The 22,358-nt window shown below is 43.2% G+C and overlaps 2 protein-coding genes across 25 annotated transcripts in view; both read left to right on the top strand.

The window, feature by feature from the left end:
* MAMLD1 (mastermind like domain containing 1) overlaps positions 1 to 22,358 on the top strand; it is a 134,113-nt gene that overhangs the window by 30,736 nt on the left and 81,019 nt on the right. For 8 of the 24 annotated variants that reach the window (XM_083422428.1, XM_083422446.1, XM_083422438.1 and 5 more), the window contains one exon: positions 18,911 to 18,985. The exons of 9 other annotated variants lie outside the window; for them this stretch is intronic. In XM_083422428.1, the coding sequence (XP_083278554.1) occupies positions 18,911 to 18,985 (75 nt within the window). The remainder of the gene's footprint in view (positions 1 to 18,910; positions 18,986 to 22,358) is intronic. 7 more of the 24 variants (XM_083422445.1, XM_083422448.1, XM_083422441.1 and 4 more) reach the window with 1 other exon arrangement.
* Positions 5,118 to 7,580, top strand: LOC310669157 (uncharacterized protein). Its single transcript, XM_083422741.1, has 2 exons — positions 5,118 to 5,247; positions 5,539 to 7,580. The coding sequence occupies exon 2, from the start codon at positions 5,647 to 5,649 to the stop codon at positions 6,718 to 6,720; it is 1,074 nt and encodes a 357-aa protein (XP_083278867.1). The 5' UTR covers positions 5,118 to 5,247; positions 5,539 to 5,646; the 3' UTR covers positions 6,721 to 7,580.

The raw sequence follows: 22,358 nt of genomic DNA, 5'->3' as shown, positions 1-22,358 counted from the left end.
TGGCTGTGCTCTGATGTCCACCGATCCCATCCTCATTGCCATTGTTGAATAGTGGGTAGACATCACAGATGACACAGCGATTTCTACAAAGCAGCTCTTTATTTTGGAAGCTGGAACAGAACTGAACAGCAAACAGCTCAGCCGGCCTGCTTTTATAGGAGCCGGCTGTCAACATTGTAGCAACAACAACCCAGGGTTTCCCGCCTAAAATAACTGACGTGGACCTGAGTGAAAACTATCTACAGTATCCTCCTGCTGGCCCGGGGTGAGAACTTCATAAAATAACAACAACATACTTCCCAAGTGTGATTCCCAGCAACTGGCCATGGAACACAGTTATAGCAGAAAGTAAGAGGAATGGAGTGTCTTTACCTACCTTTGACTCTGCCCCACTCACTGCCAGGGTGAGGCCTACAGATTTTTGTCTGAGAAAAGGTTGATGACCCCTGCTGAAGATGGGTCTCTGGTGTCCATGGCCTGGTTTGTACACCACATACCCGTCAACTGGCCCGGAACAACTGGGACATCCTGGTTTCCCCCAGGAAGAGCACAGAGGCCATTTTGGGTGCCTTGCTCTTAGACAATTTCGGGCCAAGATCTTGCCCTGAAAAGAAGCATTGGGGGTGTCCCACAATCTCTTGCAGTGCCCCAAAATGTGTGTTTTTGGGCACCATGCCTGTAAAAATGCCTTTTATTTCTGTTGTCAAAGGCAGGGATCAGCAAACTTTTTCAGCAGGGGGCCTGTCCACTGTCCTTCAGACCTTGTGGGGGGGCGGACTATATGGGGGGGGAATGAACAAATTCCTATGCTCCACAAATAACGCAGAGATGCATTTTAAATAAAAGGACACACTTTACTCATGTAATAACATGCTGATTCCCAGACTGTCCATTGGCCGGATTGAGGGATCTGGCCCCTGGGCCTTAGTTTGCCTACCCATGGTCAAAGGGATTGTCTATAAAGGTGGACAACCTTTCTTGTTTTTCTGTCAAGGGTCATATTTCCTTGGAGGAAATTTGGCAGAAGGGTGTAAACTGCCAGTGGTGAACAGAGCCAGAGCTGAAGATGATCTGAGATAGTGGCAAAAGTGGTCTGAATTAAGTAACCTGGAATAAGGACCCTCCCCCCACCTTCAATTTTCACCATGGCTACCTCAGATTGGCATCCACCGGTCTAATCAAGAAGGAAGGAACAAACTGATGGGATGGAAGAATGGGGTGGCTTTAGGAGGTGTCAGAGACTTCATAAAATTAGGTTGTCTGCAGGTTGCCCACCTGTTATATAAAGAGAAGTAGCCAATCCTAATTCATGTTAATATATGGACGTTCCTCTGTTTTTCAGCCTGGAATAAAATGATTTTGTGGGCATTCAGTGGATCTGCATTATGGGAACACCTCTCTCTCTTTTTGGCAGAGGAATCCTCTACTGTTACTAGAAGGGGGGGGGGGGGAGGCTAGCGAATGAACACATTTCCAGGCCTGCATCTTAATGACTGACCTTCAGGGTTAAATTTTCCACAGGTGACCAAGCTAAGTTGGCTCCAGTTCCGTATCATTCCACTCAACCCCTAAAAGCAATCTTCCAATACGGTTAGATAATTGTTTCCAAATAGCTATCAGGTACTCATCTGGTACAGTCAGCAGAAGGATACAGAACTGATAGCGGATTTAATTCAATTTTGTTCTTTCCAGCTGCTTCTGCTTTTGTTAGAGTGCTCTGAACAGTTTCCTCATATGAAAGCAATTGCTGCATTCTTTTAGTTTTTTTAGAAACCAAGTAGATTAAGTGATCCTGGTTTTTATTCTTCCTTTTTTTTACTTACTAGACTTTCTCCAGCTTGCTCCTTTAGGATTGCTTGTGTTTTCTTAACTTACCCTTAACTTATCCCTTTTCATTTTTCAAAAATCACAAGGGCTACAAAAACAGCTCCGTTCAATGCAGCCATCAGAAACACGGGCCAAAGGGGTTGATCTTTGGCTGCCCAGTGATGACTCATTGGGATGGAATTTCTGTTCCTCCCTTGTCAAAGAGTGCAACTTACTCCAAAAGGAGCAAGTATCTGTTTTTGATGCTGCTGCTTTTAAATGCTTTGCATTGCTGATTTAAAGCCACAGGCTTCTGTCATGAGACCTTGTTCTACATGAGGAGACAGTTGCAAAGTTCCTTTTATATGTTCAGCCAAAATGAATTTAAAAGATAAACATATTATCCATGCTAAAGTAGTCAGGGCACCTGAGTCTTCTCCTAAGTGAGTCAAATGGGATTGGTGCCTATGCCAGAGCCAGGCTGACGATCAGTGGTGTGCAGTGAAATTTTCCATAGGGGAACAGTTGGGGTCAGAGGCGCCAGCTTACAAAGGCTTCCTGGGCTTTGGGAAGGAGGCGCAAGGCCTCAGACCCCTTTTAGAGACTTTGGGGGCATTTAAAAAAATCCAGTGTTTCCTAGTGAGCATTTATGATTGCTTGGGGTGGGTGTTCAACCACTTAGCTAATAGAGTTGCATTTTCCCTAGGAAATAATCCAGTCTTAATGCATCAAAGTATATGGTAGAGCTGCTTTTCAGTTATAAAGAAGTCTTGTGTCAGCATTCCCAGCTTTTTTGCTTACCTGCCTGTCTGCAAAGCTCCGCTGACAAGAAGTGACTTGCCGGTGCTGCTCGAAATTCCAGGCATTGTTTCTGGAAAACGAAATGCCACCCAAGGCACAGGTTCGGAAGTTGCATGCTTCCATGTGCCATTGCGTCATGAGTAGCTTCTCTGTCATCCTCATGGTGTTCATTCCTCGCATTGGTTTGCCATGCATCCTCCACCCATGCATATTTGCTCAGCAAATGAGGTTAATTAAGTGTATGTTTCATCACAGAACTATGAGAGTGCTCTTCATGATGCACAAACCTGTCGCTTTCTGAACTATCCTGTAGCAGCATTTAACATTATTTATTCATTGCATTTATTTCTCCCCTTTTTCTCCAAATATTTCAGCGTGGCATACAGTGTTCTCCCACAATAACCCTGTGAGGTAGTGTTACAGGCCCAGGTTGGGGTGGAAGTGGACTGTGAACTTTAAACAACAGCCTTGTAGTGTATGCCAATTTGATCCAAGTTTGACACACATACAACTCACAGATCTTTCTTTGAAAAAGGGAGAGCAAAGATCCCAGGATAAACAGCCAGACGACAAAAAAAAAAAAAAAAAAGGGGGGGGGGAGGTTCAAAGCTTTTTTCTTTTGCTAACCAAATGTTATAGCCAGAGGGTTCTCTTGCTAATGAAGAGTAACCGTGGAAATGAGGGATAGAAATGGGAGTGAAGGAATTATTCTGGCTAGACAGACTAAAACTTAATTCATACACACAAAGAACCAGTATTCTCACATATACACATACCAAGGTAATTAAGGCAAGAGTGCTCTGTGCTGTGTTAAAGTATAGTTTAAAAATTGCTACTACGGCCTAGTGAGCATTTTCCTGCACTGTGTTATATGAAATTGGGTGATAAGCAACTCTGGAAAGCAGCTTGTCAATATGTTTTAGAATATTATTATTTTCCAGAACTGAGCTCTGCTTTGACTTTGAATGACTGTCAGCTAAGGGATTGCCTCTTCTGGCTAGAATCCCAAAGGAACCCGCAACTAATTAGAAACACCGAATTTTCCTCTGGGTATCCACTCATGAGAACAGAGCATTTTAGAGCTGGTTATCTGACCAAACTCTCACCAGTTTCCTTAAGAAAGGCCTTTATTGAGCTGTATTTCCAAGTGATGCACACCGCAGTCTTGGATGGCCAAACACAGATGGACTCTGTATTTGTGGTCAACCCCAGGTGGAAGACATCACTCATTATCCGTTAGCCTGCAGCTTATATAGAGACCCAAGAGATTCTGAAACCTTTGTTCACGCAAGCAAATAGTTACACCCTGGCAGAAATGGTTCAGTTTCTTATGAGTGAGAATAATAGCTTTGTAATACATAGTGGCTCTCTATGCACCGACTGCAGAAAAAAACCAGGAAAAAGGAGTTAGATAAAATTGCTATAAATAGTTGTGATGATTCGGAGATTTAATCTGAAAACAAGCTGGATTTGAGTTTGTTGGTATCTCTGGTAACTTCTTGCTCTTACATCGTGGATGTTGGCTTATGTTATGTTCTGCATTGTTTTATTAATACTATCGTATAAATAAATTTATGAAACTGAAACATACCAAGGATCTGGGCTAGGGATCCTATAACAAGCAAAAATAAGAGGGAAATGTAAATGCTGCAGATAAGTGTCTCCTTGGGTTTTACTGATTTGGGTATTGTAATCCTTTTTTGTGAATTGTAATCCTTTTCCCAGTTGGCCTCCTCAGTTAACACTAGGTCTTCTTCACAATTGCCTTCACCATCCTAATTGGCTTCTCCAAATTGGTCCTGAGAGAGAACTGCTCACCTGTCTCGGTAGGTAAAAGTTATTTCCAATAGAATCCATAATGCCAGTTGGCTTGTGAAAGCAGCACTCTTCTCTACCAAGGTCCAGGTTTGAATTGTCTCGATATTGTTATTTTGCATGCATGGAAGCATCCACCATTTGTATAGGGCCAAAGGTTAAAGTAGCAAAAGTCCAGATTGACTATGGATGTGAACTGTGATGCAAGCCATCTTGCTTACTTCTTAGCCCTCTGAAAGCAAAACCCATTCACACACAAAGACGCACACAAACGTAATTTTCATTCCCTGCTTGCCATGCAATCGCTAAGGCTTGATCTATTTCTTATTGAGGTACATATATTCTGTTCTGAAAGGCTCACAACTTAAGTTTTCAACCCAGCTAGGTTAAAACAGCTTTACTTAACTGTAAAAAGGATAGAATAGTATAAATATGTTTGATACACATTTTAAAAGCATTGTATATGAATATATCATAAGCATATATAAATAAAACGGTTGGCTGCCATCCCATCTGTCCCAAGAGACAATAGAATATGTCTCCAAGGGTCAAGTCAAACTGCTGCATTATCAGCCCGAAGCAAACTCCCTGGGCAGCATGTATGGAGGTCCTGGGCTACCCAGGTGACAAAGGCCTCCTCTTGCAGAGCAGCAGCTGAAGAAGGAGCCAAAAGGGTTTTCTTGTGTGTGTGATTCTTTGTGGCTGATTAGCTGCTCTCCCTGTACAAAGGTCAGAGGGGGCAGGGTTTCTGTTGAGGCAGGTGATTAGCTGTGGGAGGAGCTTATCAGAGCTTGCAGGGCAGCAGCTGAAGAAGGAGCCAAAAGGGTTTTCTTGTGTGTGTGATTCTTTGTGGCTGATTAGCTGCTCTCCCTGTACAAAGGTCAGAGGGGGCAGGGTCTCTGTTGAGGCAGGTGATTAGCTGTGGGAGGAGCTTATCAGACCTTGCAGGCCAGCGGCTGAAGAAGGAGCCAAAAGGGTTTTCTTGTGTGTGTGATTCTTTGTGGCTAATTAGCTGCTCTCCCTGTACAAAGGTCAGAGGGGGCAGGGTTTCTGTTGAGGCAGGTGATTAGCTGTGGGGGGAGCTTATCAGAGCTTGCAGGGCAGCAGCTGAAGAAGGTTTGATCCATCTTTTAGATTTAGGGGAGCTAGTCTCAAACGTTTGTTGGGGGAGACCTAGGTTTTTTTTGGGGGGGGGGAGTTATTTGTCCTGTCTTCACACTTTTTATGATGCAGGACCGCTGTAGCCACCCCCAACGACACGTTCTCAAGACGGAGGGGGAGGGAACAGCTGCAGTCGCCTGCGGTTCCTGCGCAATGTTTGCCATCTTGCCAAAGGTTGCAGGCAGCTTTACCTGCAGCAATTGCATGTTGATTGCCCTCCTAGAAGACAAAGTCCAGCAACTGGAGGAACGTGTAGCTACGCTCCAAAGAATTAGAGAGCTGGAGCTCTTCTTGGAAGCAACAGAGCACACCGTCTCCACCAAGGAGGAGACAGGGGACTCCCCTGAGAAGGAGGCTAGTTCACCAACACAGGAGCCAGATATATGGAGAAACGTGACTCAAAGAAGTAGGAGGCCCAGGGTTCGCGCTGATTGTTTAGAAATACACAATCACTTTGAGGTCCTCTCCCCTAGCATGGAAGACGAAGAGCAGACTCCATTTGAGGATCTCTCCCTCATTACAGTCGATCAGGTATATGAAGACGAGCAGCAAAGTCAGTCCTCAGGGAATGTGCATGCGACCTTGGAACGGACAGCTCATGGAAGAACCCCGACCAAACCTAAGAGGAGGCGTGTAGTGGTGATAGGGGATTCCCTACTGAGGGGAACAGAAGCAGTGATCTGTGGGCCTGACAAGATGTCTCGGGAAGTGTGCTGTCTCCCCGGGGCTAAGATCCAAGATGTAACTGAACGACTGCAAGGAATCATAAAACCCACTGACAAATACCCCTTCCTCTTGGTTCATGTGGGAACCAATGACACTGCAAGCAATAGCCTCCAGAAGATCAAAAGAGACTACAAGGCTCTGGGCAGGAAATTGAAGCAATTAAATGCACAAATTGTCATCTCATCTGTCCTCCCAGTTGAACGACGTGGCCCAGGGAGAGAGGGGGAAATAGTGGAAGTGAACAGCTGGCTTCGCAAATGGTGTAAACAGGAACGGTTTGGATTCTTAGATCACGGACTGCAGTTTCTTGAAGATGGACTTCTGGCAAGCGATGGGCTGCACCTCACAACGGTTGGGAGGAATGTTTTTGCCAAAAATCTCAGAAACCTCATCAGGAGGGCTTTAAACTGACTAATGTGGGGGAGGGAGACAGTGCTCCTGAAGGTAGGAGTCTATCAATTGATGAAGAAGATCATCCAAATGTCATAGACCAAATGGAGCAAACAGCACGTAGACCTAGTGGTGGGAGGAAAAAATCCTTAAATAAGAGACACGGGGGAATGATTAATGGACTTCAATGTCTATACACTAATGCGCAAAGCATGGGAAATAAACAAGATGAGCTTGAGCTCTTGGTACAGCAAACTAAATATGACATAATAGGCATCACTGAAACCTGGTGGGATAAGTCCCACGATTGGAATGTAATAATGGAGGGATACAATCTATTTCAGAGAAACAGACCAGATAAGAAAGGAGGAGGAGTGGTGTTATATGTCAGGGATGTGTATACCTGTGAAGAGATCCAAGATTTAGAACCTCAAAGCCAAAGTGAGAGCATTTGGGTCAAAATTAAGGGAGAGAAGAATAACAGTGACCTCATTGTGGGAGTTTACTATAGATCCCCAAGCCAAACGGAGGACATAGATGATGCCTTCCTGGAACAGATGGCCAAGCATGCAAAAGGAAGGGAGATAATAGTAATGGGGGACTTCAATTACCCGGATATTTGTTGGATGTCAAACTCAGCCAAGAGCATAAGGTCAAACAGATTCCTCACTGGCCTTGCAGACAACTTCATTGTCCAGAAAGTGGGAGAAGCAACAAGAGGAACAGCCATTTTAGATCTGGTCCTAACCAATGTTGATGACCTGGTTAGTGGGGTAGAAGTGGAAGGATCATTAGGCGCGAGTGATCATGCTCTTCTGAAGTTTACTATACAGCGGAAAGGAGCAGCCAAGCATACTAGGACTCAATTTCTTGACTTTAAGAAAGCCGACTTCATAAAACTTAAGTGCTGGGTGAGATCCCATGGACAGTAATACTAAAAGGAAAGGGAGTTCATGATGGCTGGGAGTTTGTTAAGAGGGAGATAGTAAAAGCACAACTTCAGGGAATACCAATGAGATGGAAACATGGAAGCCAGGGTGGCTATCTAAAGAACTTTTAACTGAGTTAAGATTAAAAAAGGATGTGTACAAAAAATGGAAAAGGGAAAAGAAACAGTGGGGTCACTCAGAGGAGAAGATGGTGAAATGCAAACAGGGGACACAGAAAGGGCTGAACTCCTCAATGCCTTCTTTGCCTCAGTCTTCTCCGATAAAGAAAACAATGCCCGACCTGAAGAATTTGGAGCAAATGATTCAGCAGAGGAAACACAGCCCAGAATAACTAAGGAGATAGTACAAGAATACTTGGCTAGTTTAGATGTATTCAAGTCTCTAGGGCCAGATGAACTGCATCCAAGAGTATTAAAAGAACTGGCAGATATGATCTCAGAACCACTGGCAGTCATCTTTGAGAATTCCTGGAGAACAGGCGAAGTCCCGGCAGACTGGAGGAGGGCAAATGTTGTCCCTATTTTCAAAAAGGGGAAAAGAGAGGACCCAAATAATTACCGCCCAGTCAGTTGACATCAATACCAGGGAAGATTCTGGAGCAGATCATTAAGCAAACGGTCTGTGAGCACCTAGAAAGGAATGCTGTGATCACCAATAGTCAGCATGGATTTCTGAAAAATAAGTCATGTCAGACTAACCTGATCTCATTTTTTGACAGAATTAATAGTAATAATAATATTAATTTTTTATTTATACCCCGCCCTCCCCAGCCAACGCCGGGCTCAGAGCGGCTTACAAGCAATAATAAAAACAAGATGAATGATTACAACTTAGGAACAAATGTAAAATACAACATTAAAATTACAAGCCTGGTAGATGAAGGGAACGCAGTGGATGTAGCCTACCTTGATTTCAGCAAGGCATTTGACAAGGTGCCCCATGATATTCTTGTAAAGAAGCTGGTAAAATGCAGTCTTGACTATGCTACCACTCAGTGGATTTGTAACTGGCTGACTGACCGGACCCAAAGAGTGTTCATCAATGGTTCCTCTTCATCCTGGAGAAGAGTGACTAGTGGGGTGCCACAGGGTTCTGTCTTGGGCCCGGTCTTATTCAACATCTTTATCAACGACTTGGATGATGGACTCAAGGGCATCCTGATCAAATTTGCAGATGGCACCAAACTGGGAGGGGTGGCTAACACCCCAGAGGACAGTATCACACTTCAAAACAACCTTGACAGATTAGAGAACTGGGCAAAAACAAACAAGATGAATTTCAACAGGGAGAAATGTAAAGTATTGCACTTGGGCAAAAAAATTAAGAGGCACAAATACAAGATGGGTGACACCTGGCTTGAGAGCAGTACATGTGAAAAGGATCTAGGAGTCTTGGTTGACCACAAACTTGACATGAGCCAACAGTGTGACGCGGCAGCTAAAAAAGCCAATGCAATTCTGGGCTGCATCAATAGGAGTATAGCATCTAGATCAAGGGAAGTAATAGTGCCACTGTATTCTGCTCTGGTCAGACCTCACCTGGAGTACTGTGTGCAGTTCTGGGCACCACAGTTCAAGAAGGACACTGACAAACTGGAATGTGTCCAGAGGAGGGCAACCAAAATGGTCAAAGGCCTGGATACGATGCCTTATGAGGAACGGCTAAGGGAGCTGGGCATGTTTAGCCTGGAGAAGAGGAGGTTAAGGGGTGATATGATAGCCATGTTCAAATATATAAAAGGATGTCACATAGAGGAGGGAGAAAGGTTGTTTTCTGCGGCTCCAGAGAAGCGGATACGGAGCAATGGATCCAAACTACAAGAAAGAAGATTCCACCTAAACATTAGGAAGAACTTCCTGACAGTAAGAGCTGTTCAACAGTGGAATTTGCTGCCAAGGAGTGTGGTGGAGTCTCCTTCTTTGGAGGTCTTTAAGCAGAGGCTTGACAACCATATGTCAGGAGTGCTCTGATGGTGTTTCCTGCTTGGCAGGGGGTTGGACTCGATGGCCCTTGTGGTCTCTTCCAACTCTATGATTCTATGATTCTTGGGCTCACTGGTGTGGTCCAAGGAAAAGCAGATCAATGCATTTGGCACCACCTTACCTGCAGGAGTTGCTGGAAGGAGGCACCATCCAGCCATCTTAGGGACTCCACTATGTATTTCTGTAGAGTTTACTCCTTAGCCATCTCCTCTCCCAAAGGTATCCCACAAGGCAGCGTAGCTTCTTCCTTCTCCTGGATGGGCAACCTTCCCAGATTGACAAGCCCCATCTGCCCCTCACTTCCCTCTAGAGCACGTGCAGAAACCTCCTTCTTGTCCGTTGGACCCACCACAGTCTTGTCTGCTCAATCCACCAGAGCCTCTCTTCAAATGCAGGGGAAATCCCTAACTCACTCAGGGTTTGAGACCCATCGACTGACCTCTTAGAAACTTAATAGATTACCAAATACACAGCTTGACCCTAGTGCTTCTGCGCATTAGGTTTGCCAACTTATTATTATTATTATTATTATTATTATTATTAAAAAAGGTTTAGAAGTATAAATAGGAAATAATAGGAATGGAAAACCCAAACCCCCACCCTCAAAATAGCACTCTTAAGTAATGTGCTGTCTTAGCTTAAATGTCAAATGCTACATGACACAGCCTAAAATGTAACTCCATTGATTTTATTTGGGGCATTTGCTCCCCGCTCTCTAAGATTTAATAGGCTTTGTTGAAGTCAGGCAGACGAAGTATGTGAGGCAACTTCTTAGAAAAGTCTAAAAAGTGATCCAGAGTGATATCATATTCCTGCTTGGGGCAACGCCAGTTGCAAGTCATTGTTTGAATAAGTCCATTTTAATGTGCATTGAAATCCAAAAAGGAAAATCTGGCGAATACAGCCCAGTCTACTTGTATATGGAACATGTAAGGACAGCACAGTCTGGAGACCTCAATATTCTGACCTAATGCAGTTTTGGCCTGCAATGAGAACTGTTCTTTGTACTTTCAAAATGGCTTAAAATCTTCCAAACCAACATTTAAATAATCACATGTGTGGGGCTAATGATGCATCATCTAAGGTGACTTTTTCCACACAAACGAGGCAGCTGAAATGAAGGCTCATTGCTCTGTGAAAAGACCATGAGCTCTGAGTAATAATACTGAAAATAAATAAGAATATGTTCAGAATATGTCTGCAGTTCCCCTGTTCTTTGATTCCAGTGATGTGGCTTATGCATCTGGCTCTGACCGGTAGCTCATTTGGGCAAAAGATTCCTGCATTGCAGGAGGTAGTGCTACATGGCCCTTGTGCTTCCTTTCATGTTGATAACAATGTGAACTCTATATGCTCAGACCCCACATTTTCACTAACTTTAGTGCTGTTTTAAGCAGGGATTCTCTACTACAGATGCAAGTGGCTGGATAGCTCAGTTGGTGAGAGTGTGGTGCTGACAACATCAAGGCAGCCGATTTGATCCCCATATGGGACTGCTTAATATTCCTTCATTGCAGGGGGTTGGACTAGATGATCCTCAGGGTCCCTTACAACTCCACAATTCTACGATTCTATGACCAATCTTCCAAAAATAAGATAAACTCAAAGAGTTGTGATGTAGCAAGGGGCATCACAGGTTTTATGGGTTCCTGGTGTTCTGCAATAAGGGATCAGTCTTGACAATATGGGGATGTACGTTTAAAATGATAGCTTTCTGGTCTGTCTTGTTTCTTGTTAAGATCTGGCATTTAAGTGTGCAGCCGGACAAGCCATGACTCTATTTCCTTTCCTGTTTTCTTTATTCCTGTATTGGCTTGTTTGCTGGAACATCCTGTTGCCCCAAATGCTTACTTCCTTTTGGTTGCAAAAAAAGATGTTTGGGTTTGGCTTGAAGCAAAAAGAGAAGAAAGAGGCTGCACGAGAACTTTTTGTTTTCCATCAGAAGTGAATCTTGGTCAACAATCTCAGAAGGTAGATCAAGTTTAATTTCAGCAGGGAGTTGTACGTCCTTCTTACATCAGTCATTAAAGTTAAGTGTTTCGACATTTCATGAAAGGAGGCAAGAGGAATATGAACTTTAGGATTAACTGATGAGACAACTTACTCTATACATGACTGCCACAGAAATGCCCCGCCTTTTCCACTTCCCTCCAGGCTGTCTAAAGCCTTTCAACTGTAATGGAGCAATTTGATTACTTTGTAGTGTTAAACTAAGAGGATAAATCTTGCTGCCTAGGGAGTGAGGAACCAGCCAAACAATCAGAACACAAACAAGCTAATGAATGGCCAGCATTTCTGCATAGAGTCCAGCAGGAACACAGTTCCTGGGATAGTCTGCTAGCAGCTATACTTATTGGCCTCTTTTATTTTATTTTTTTGCTATGACCACTTCTATCATTCTTTGTAAATGGAGAGACTGTGTCAGCTTACAATGGATCATTATTGTACTCTGCTTTAGGGTGGGGAAGAGACAGAGGTGCAGAGGACTATTCTGGCATGTTGTAGTTTAGAAACTTCCTAGCTGATCTCGCTTGACTAGAGCATAGGAATGGTGTTCAGCCTGGCGTTATCTCCTATGCACCCACATGCTCACAGTTCCCAATGCAGGAGCAAATCTTAAACACTTTATAATAGGGGTTAAGGGAGACTTGAAAGATTAAGCTGTTGATTTCTTCTTTTTACTTGGCACTTCCTGGCTTTAAACATCTACTATGAGGTCCTTATTATGCCTGTTCTATTCCCCGCCCCCCACCCCTTCATACTACCTAGATATACAACATTTCAATTAATCTTCATAGAGACCGGCTGAAGTCAAAATTAGGCCATTTAAAATTGTTTCTGAGACTCATGTGCCTAAACCCACTGTTGGACAAAATTAATTTGAAAGAGCTGTGAGGCTGGAAATAGTTCCAAGTGGCAACAAAGGACCGTGTTGGAAATGGCTATACAGTATAAACCTACATCGCTTGCCTGAATAGAGAAGGTTTTGTGACAGTATGGGGTTTTCTGATACTGTGCTGCTTGCCAGAGGTTTTGGGCAAGGCAGTGGCTTTTATTTTTTAGAGAAGCTAATAAAGAGGTAGCAGTGCAAATAGCCGTGTTAAAAAAATATCCACCCAGAATGAGCCAACTTGAAACTTGATTTATAATAGAAATTGTATGCAGCATTGGTACTCCCCCCCCCATATGCTTTATGTGCATTATATTTTTGTAGCCCTTAACAACATATGTGTGTGGCAAATCAGGATTATTTCTTCACCTTCATATTGCAGATGGGAGGAAGTCAGCCTGGACAGCTCAGTTGCTTAGGGTGTGGTGCTGATAACACCAAGGTTGCAGGTTTGATGGGGGTTTGGCTAGATGATCCTCAGGGTGCCAACTCTGCAGTCCTATGATTCTGTGACTGGGGATGCGGAAATGAGTTGCCTACAGTCATCTTACTAGTTAAGGGCAGGTTCAAGTAGGGTCGTGAGGATTTGTAGCCTAGCCCTTTCCACCCCCACCCCCAGTTGTGCTATACCAACTTGTTTAAAATTTGCCCTAGTGAGCACACTTATCACTGCCTTCTCAGGGTATTTGCAGATGAATCATGAAAACTGTACATGGGAACTACGCAGTGGCATAGGGAGTCCCAGTGACACCGCTCCATAGAGGCAAGACATCCCAGGAGTGGGGGGCACCGCCAGAACTGCATCTCTCCCTGGTGCCCTCCACCTGTAGGAAGCTGAGGGGGGCATGGCATGCGTGCCCGCTGCCCGCAAAAGCAGTGTGGGGCAAAGCGCTGCGTCCCTACCAGGCGCCCCCTGCAGTGTATCACTTACTGGGTTGACTTCCTGATCTGTACTTGCAGTTGTTTATATTTAGCACTGGGTCAAGTTAAGTCTCAGAGGCCTTTGGCTATCTTGGCTTAGTTTCAGGTTAAGAACGGACCTCCGAAACGTATTAAGTTCTTAACCCGAGGTACCACTGTACACGTTGTGGGTTTGTTTTGTGGTACCAATTCAAGATGCTCATGTTTGTGTTTAAAGCCATAAATGCCTCAGGCCGAAAATAACCAAAAGTCCACCACCTTCTGTACAGACCCTCCCAAGTACTTAGATTGGCAAAGAAAACCTTTTAGGAGCTTCCACAACCATCGTATGCTAGGGCAGTGGTAGCCCTTAAGAGGGCATTCTCGTGGCAACCCCTAAGTTGTGGAACTTGCTCAACACACTGGAGTTGCTACCATTATTATCTTTAGTTATACCCTACCACTAGCAGAGGGTTTGACTCCATAGTGAGCTGATTGTATAAACACAATCTACACTTATTTTCTGTGTGTTAATTCCTTGCCGATGAGGTTGTTATCATTCCAGTTACACAGCGCGGCCCAGATCTTGCACGGTTGTGTAGAACCTTGAGTTCCTACCTACTGAGAAACCTGGTAGAATCCCACAAAATCAAAACCCATTATCTGATAATCTCGTTTGTTTGATTTGGTTGTTAGAACTAGTTTCCAAATTGCTTTTCTCCCTTTTGTTATGTGCTATTGTTCAGTTTCCGCTTGTAGCATTGTGCTGCAGATATTTAAAAAATTGCTAGAGTATGCTGCTCTAAAAACAGCTTTTAAATGCTTTTCAAGGAGGATAGTAGATAATAGGAATAAAAGAATAGCTATGTAATGGCATTATTAATAGGGAAATAATTTAGGGGCGATTAAGGAAGAACAATTTTTTATTGTATGGAGAGGATCCAGAAGAATGGACTGATTACCTTCTGCTCTAGGCTCTTCTAGCAATCAATTTTCCTTTCTAGTGTTCAGTTGCTTGCTAATTGCATCGATTTTATCAAATATGTGTACAAATCAATTCTGTATTTTAGTACTGTTAAAAGCTTCCTTTTTCCCTAGCAGGCACAGGTGATTTGATCATACTAATCATATTCATTGTCTTTCTCTAAAATGTTAATTGTTACTATAGCTTGCCCTTGTTTCTTTGCAACCTTCAAGGCATGTGTGTTAATATGGCTTCTGTCCAGTTCCCATTTAAACATTTGTTGATTGCTCCCAGTATGTGAGATGGGTCTAGACAACCACTTGAAAACTGGATTTGCTTGATGTTGTTGTTGATGATGATGATGATGAATACCAGGCACTAACAGCAAAGAGAGAATTTGTATATTGCATGCAGTAATTGGCTAGAAAGGCTCAGTATTCAGAACCCTGCCCTGGAGAAAGTTCATAAATAAGAGCTCTAACCCACATGCTCATGCTGTTGCTGAGACAAGGTGAGTTCAGAATGTGGGGGAATCTCACATGGGACTGCTCTTCTACATCATAGAATCATAGAGTTGTACAGTTGGAAGGGACCACAAGAATCATCTAGTCCAACCCCAACATGGGGTTTGAACCATGATTAAGAGTCTCATGCTCTACCGACTGAGGTACCAAGCTGGATTTCAGAAGTGCATTGCTTGTGGCAACCTCCCATACTAGGGAGAAGAGTTACAAACTGTGTACACACCACTCATTCAAAGCATCCTCAAAAAGAATCTTATGAACTGTAATTTACACCTCATAGGGCTACAGCCCTCAATGAACCACAGTTCCCAGGATTTAGGGTGTGTGTGTGCTTTAGATATATGGTTTGCACACAGCTTTTTTTAGCCTATCACCTAGACCACCGAGATCTCCATAAGCAGGGATTTATTTATTTTTTACCTAGGCACCTGCAAGTGGGATTTCCCACCTGCCATTCTGAATATCAATTCCAAGATCAAGCAAGCATGCAGGAGCAGCCAAGGTGCACCCATTGTTAGAAACTCACATATGCTAGGCACAAATGGCTCCTTAAACCAAGGTTACAGTCCCCAAAAGTGGAGGGGTCTGATGGCTCGAAAATCGAATTTTTCAATATTATTTTGGTTCCTGACATTTGTTTTGATTGTGTAGGTAAAATATAATGGATAGAATTTGACAGTATGTGAAAATAGTCAAGATCCAAAGTTCCCCAGGCATGCACCTCCAGGTGGTAGAGACATCAGGTACCATCCAGGCACCCAAGTCTGGGTGCAAGTGCAAAATGCACCTGGCAAATTCCAGATGCTGTGCACCACGTTCTGATGTGCATTAGCAACTGGGGTGGCAGGAAAGAGTTGCAGGAGACTGGTGAATTTGACCTGCCTCCATCCTACTCCAACCTGCAGCTCCAGATCCTGACTTTGAACCACAGCCAGATGTTCTAAGCAAATTGAGACAGAAGTCCTGCCCTGCCAGTCAAGCTTTCTCTTACTTTGATCAGCTGAGAGAACTGTACTTATTATAAAGGTGAACCCCCACCCCGCCACCCCGAAGGAACTATGGCTTTTGACAATATAAGTTTAGATAGCTGTATTTCCGCAGTTCTAAATTCAGTATGGAACATGCATCATATTTATATGATGTATCATATATTTATATGATGTATGTAGATAATAATCTCCCTTTCTTCAAGTCCCTCCTCAAGTCTATCTTTTCCATGGAGCATGGAAAATATCCATTCCCAGATGCAAGGAAATTAAAGGATATATAGCAGCATTTTCTCCATTCTTCATGTCTTCATTTCTTTTTCCTCTCCCATCCTCCCTCTTATTTTCTCCCCATTGTCAGAGGTTAGACTGCAATCCTTGGGGCCCTGTCTTTCTTCTGTCTTACGCCATAAGGTGCTATGTTTATCAATGCCACTGTATGAATAACTCCCCCCGTATAACTGAATATATGTGAACTAGGATTGCAAAAACATTTTAAAAGGAAAAAGTGAAATTTATATGGCCAATCTTTCCAGTTTGAAAGAACTCTACGGACTATACATTTAAAACCAAGTCACCGCCTGAGACCTTTCTGTATTGCAGAAAACGTACAGAGTGTAAAGCAAAAAGAAAGAAAGAAAACAACCTTATCCATTTGTGTTTGTTTATGCCCATGGCAGTTTAAATTGTTCCTGTCAAACATACCTCTTTTCTAAGATATACGTTCTTTAAGTAGAAGCTACCCAGTTCTGCACAGGGGAACAATCTCTGGGCTGTTCTATAAGTAAACCCAAGAAACAGATTTACAAAATTGACACCGGCTCTTTTGTTTCTTTCTGTTGGCTTTGTTTTGTTTTTGGTTTGTGAACCAGGCTGCCAAGGAGAGTTTTCTGTAGTTTGAACTTCTAATGGTAGGTTCACAAAGCAATTTCATTTTCCTCCAAATGAAAATTCGCTGGATTTTATGACATTCTGACACTTGCTCTTGTCAAAGCAACCTTGGAGGTAGATTTTTTAAAATTCTCCTTTTACATTTGGAGACATCAAATGCAGTGATAGTAAGGAAGTAAACGTTTGATTGAGACACATCCTTAATTCATGCACGTGGGCTTGCCGAGGTTTGCAGCCTTATGGCTAACAAAGCCCATTGAGGTCTTAAGTAGAAATCCTTTACTATCTCATGTGGATTGAATTATACCTTTCAGCTGAGAAATTTTAAGCTTTTCTTTTTTGCTTAAAAAATGCTTTATTTGTAAGCAGTTCACAGCCATTGGTTTTAGAATGGTGTACTCAAAAGATCTGTGCAGTTGGAACATGGCACAAATCCCTAGTCTTTGTGTGCAATTTGACTTTGCTGTGAGCTATGTGTTGGAGGATCACAGCAATGGATAGGGAAAGCCCTAGTGTATGTGCCAGCAATAATCTCAGCACATGCCACTCACAGGCAGGAGGATGTCCCCAGTCTAATTAATTCCAGTATTCAGTACCAAATCTAATCCAAAATAACACCAATAATTTGGCAAGGAATTTCCTACCATGGGCAAAATAGTGCCCAAGCAGCAAGCATGCGCAACGATACCTGAATTAATCACAGATTCTTATGCTGTTTGAGGGAAAGACAACCCTGACCCCTTTCCGCTGAGTAAGGGCACCTTGCTAAGAAGCTATGAATAATCAAAGCAAGAAGTTTCCCTTTTGCTTTTATTTAGAGCTTCCGGTTTTAACCACTTTGTGTAGGGGGCACAAGAACTTCACTTAAAAGAGGAAGCCCTCTTATGCCACATTTGTTAATGAAATCAAGTCGGGATATCCCAAGAATTTCTCCACCTATGTCATTGTCATGAAATGTCACGTGGGTATAACCCTCAACACCCTCTAAAAAAAGGCTGTTTCTTGGCTCTCTGCTCCGTGACAACACTGTCCTTGCTGCAGACCGTGAGAGCTGTTTTCTTGATTTCCTCTGCTGTATGTTTCTGTACAGTGATACCTCAGGTTAAGAACTTAATTTGTTCCGGAGGTCTGTTCTTAACCTGAATCTGTTCTTAACCTGAAGCACCACTTTAGCTAATGGTGCCTCCCGCTGCCACTGTGTGATTTTTGTTCTCATCCTGAAGCAAAGTTCTTAACCCAAGGTACTATTTCTGGGTTAGCAGAGTCTGTAACCTGAAGCGTCTGTAACCCGAGATACCACTGTACTGGCATTCCAAGCAGCAAAACAGCTCCTAAATCTTGCATATCAGCATGTTGTAATCTTTAAACCTTTATTTATAAATAAATATTAAATTGCAGCTGTGGTGCTAGCTTTCTGGAGTGAGTGCAGTAGGATTGATCCATGCTGAATTTCACAAATTAATCAAGGTTACTGAAGGCACCGCAATTCTATGTGTGCACAGCGGTCTCCAGGACATATTGCTATGTCCTCAAAATTAGCCTTTTAATAAATACATGTGTAAGATGTGTCTGCAGTGGTGCACTAACAGATCTGGTAACAATGATGAGTCTTTGCCACACACCATAATTTGTCATACTAGCCTGGTACTCATTCTTAAGGCAATACAATGTTCCCATGAAAGATAAATTGATGCACATTTATAATTTTCTGGCATAATGGATGGGTGGATAGTCCCAAACTTTGGGTGCAGGTCATTGCTGGCATGGGATGATGGGATCTGCTATATTCAAATCCACTGCAAGTTGTGCAAAAATGGGGAGTTGTGAGGAGGGGAGGTTACTACGACAGTGGTACCTCTGGTTACGAATGGGATGCGTTCTGGAGGCCCAGTCGTATCCCGAAAACTTTGTAACTAGAGGTGCCCTTCTGTGCACACATGCACGCGGCGAAACCCAGAAGTATACACTTCTGGGGGTGCCATGTTCGCAACCCGAGGTTTGCATTACCCGAAGGTAACGTAACCCGAGAGTCCACTGTATAGTAAAAACTTCTCTTTTTTGTGCTGCATTTCATACCTCAGACAAATCCTATACAAACCTACTCAGATCTTGCATTCATTTCAGCAGAACTTGTACCCATCTTTATGGCATCCGTCTTGGGAGACAATGGAGGAGTGTACCTTTGAGGGAGAACTGATGGTGAGTTACCTTGCCTGTTATGGGTGTAGAGACTGAAATGGGGGAGATATGTTTTGTTGCAGCCGGGGCAGAGGAAGACATCTGGTTGCTCTGCTGCAGATGTTCCACGCCACTTCTTCTCTCTGCATTCCTCCCATCTAAATGTGTATTTAAACGTTAGACGAGTGGCATGGCGGTTATTTTTCTTTGGGTTTATCCCATGGTACTTGTGGGATCATTAAAGTCTTGCAACTACGTAGCCTTTCTCCAGGAAGTGCTACCCTTTTTTGCAGAAGAACAGTGAAACTATAAACATTGCACTCGTGCCAATGGACGAGCCTGTGGGAAAGTGGTACAGGCAGCACATCCATTATTTACTAAAGGGCATTTTAGGGGCTGGTGATGGGGGCTGTCCTCTACATATGGGAGGATTGCCATATTTCAAAAAGTGAAAATCCAGAAACAAAAGTTGTTGAGCTTGTTTTGTTTTGACCACCAAAGTTGTTGAGCGTTCTTTTTTGAAAAATCTGAAAATTAAGTTTTTAAGCTATTTTTAAAGGAAATTCACCAAATAGTCAACACTTCCGATATGGACTGCCATTCGCCCAGATTTCAACAGACATTGTAACTGGTATCTGAAAATTCTGCCCAGATGCTATTTTTGGCAGACAAATGCCAGATATGTCCAGGAAATTCTGGGTGTATGGCAGCCCTATGTGCTCTGTAAAAACCAATGTGCAGGGCAGATTACAGGATGCACGGTGTAGTTCGTGCTGGATGTCAGCCCTCTCTTCATGCTGGAACAGAGTACAATGATACCTCTGGTTACGAACTTAATTTGTTATGGAGGTCCGTTCTTAACCTGAAACCGTTCTTAACCTGAGGTACCACTTTAGGAAATGGGGCCTCGCGCCGCCACCACGTGATTTCTGTTCTCATCCTGAGGTAAAGTTCTTAACCCGAGGTACAGCTTCCGGGTTAGCAGAGTCTGTAACCCGAAGTGTTTGTAACCCGAGGTGTTTGTAACCAGAGGTACCATTGTATCTTAACTGTAGGAGATGGCCAAACTTAGACAAATGGTTAGTTTTTGCATGTAGCAGGGGTTTGTTTGGGTTTTTTTTGCTTGAGTCAGTGTGGTCAAGCAATATGTAGATTAGGGCAGCTTCAGGTCCCAGACCAGACTCTTGTGCTAGGCATCCCAAATACAAAACAGCCTGAAAAATAACAGTGGCAGGCAAGAATTCTACCACGGAACCACCAACGGCCTTAATAAAAGGCCTAAATGTAAACTTCATATTAAAGGAAAAGAAAAAATAAACAGTTGCCTACCACCCTGATCTGCGTTGAGCAATCCTAGGGGAAAATATTGTTGTGTACTTGTACAATTATGCCCAAGTACAGTACAGTACAAGTACAAGTACAGCCCAAACACAGTGTGAACAAATTCCTTTTACCTTGGCTGATGCCTATCTGCAAGTCACACTTTCTAACCTGAAGGATCCGCCTCCATTCTGCAATATGTTCAAGGCAGCTGGTGTTCTCTCGGCTTTATTTTAATTTTGCGTGCTTTCAATTCTGAGCCTGGAGAGCCTAAGCTTAAGCACATATTTGAGCTGGCATTCCATGGATTTTAAACAGAAACTGAGCACACACCTTTCTGAAAGGCATAAGCAGTATTATTTTCTCTTTCCAAGCCTGCTAAGCCAGAGTTAGCCAATGTGGAGCCCTCCAGATGTTGGACCTCCCACCAACCCCAGACAGTGTTCAGGAACGATGGGAGTTTTAGTCCAGGAACATCTGAAGGCGTCGGCTGCCCCTGTGCCAAGCGATTTTTAAGGTTGTTCTTTCTGTGCATAGACAGTCACTTCAAAATTGGGTTGAGACTGTCCCTTAATGTCTGAGCTAGGGCAAAGCAGAACTACAAAGCTTGGCTTGTGGGCTGCCCTGAGAACAGGCTTATTATGTTTATTTTAAGCAGGCTAAATATCCATAGAATTTGCTATGCCCCTTTCCCCCTCCCAGATATCAGGGCTCTGCAGTCTCTGGGAAGTGCAGCTCCGCCCCCACCCTTCCTGCTTTGCATAATTTCACACACTTCAAGTCCATCTTTTGTATTAGGATTCCCAAACAACTAGATAAGCTATTGGGGCGGGGTGGAGAGAGAGAGAGAAAGAGAGAGAAGAAAGACAAGGGGTGTTACAACACAGAGAAGATAAATGTACCGGCTGCGCTAGAGGCTGTCCTCAGGCTGTTTGTTATGTGTCTCAAACACTGTCGCTACATTACACACTTCCTCGATCTCCGTATTACCCTACAAGCTTGTCGAACGGGATCCTCTGTTGCAGATTCTAGCCTACTCTGACCTACTTCTTTCCTGTGTCCCAGCAAGCTGTCAGGAACTATCAGAGCACTGGGAGCTGAAACAAACACTCACCGAGGGCGAAAGCAAGCTAGTCTCGAGCGAATGTAATTAGCTGCGTTCTAACTGGTTTGTTTGCTTTATAAATCACATCGTTTTTATTTCTCCAGATCTGGAGTAATTGTGTTATTGTGGCGGGGTGTTGTTTTTAAAACCACCACCCCCCAAACCCTGTAACTAAAATTTAAAATATAATAATGAACAGCTCTGCTTAAAATTCAGGAATGGTTAATTGGTGATATACAACAGATAAACCACACTAGAACTTACTTCGTCAGAGGAAAATAAATTAACCCAAGATTTATTTATGCACTGCAAAGGCAGTGGCTCATTACTTAAAGCCCTGACAGCCTTCATTTTCGTTTCTTTTTGGGCTGAAGAATTCATTAGGGTTATGATTCACAGCTTCCAAGGTAATCCAGTATTGCATGACAGCAAAACAAAAAAATATTGAGGACCATACAACCCCCTTGCCGGCCCCCAGTTCTATTTTTTCTCATTGTTTGCTATTGCAAAGCCTTAAGATGCCACCTAATGGCTGACAATCTACTGTTCTAATAACACGTGGCTTATAATATGGCATCTTTCAATATATTCTACCCAGTCTACAAAGGATGCCAGGGTGGAAGTGAAACTGTCTGACCCAGAAACGCTTGCCTATTGTTCCAAGTGTAAAGTTCAATTTCTTTGATAACTCATTGCGAGAAGAGGGAGACTCTGCCACATGTTGGCTTTCATATGTTCCATGGCTGTAACCTAACTATCAAACTGGTTCTGTAACTGAGCTTTGATCAGATTTTAGGCCAAGTTTCCACTGGCATTTAGTCTCTTAGAATAAAGGGTACAGGTGCTTGGGTAATAATAAATACCTTCTTGTTCAGCCAACTGCTGTTGGTGAAAGTTTACGGACCGAAGTAGTTATGTGTATATTTTATTTACCGAGTGATGCTCACTCTAGCTCCACGAATGGTTTGA

Source organism: Podarcis tiliguerta (assembly GCF_965153285.1).
Source record: "Podarcis tiliguerta genome assembly, chromosome: Z".
Lineage (NCBI taxonomy): Eukaryota > Metazoa > Chordata > Lepidosauria > Squamata > Lacertidae > Podarcis > Podarcis tiliguerta.
The sequence above is the reverse complement of the archived record's forward strand: the minus strand, read 5'-3'. Positions and strand labels throughout refer to the sequence as shown.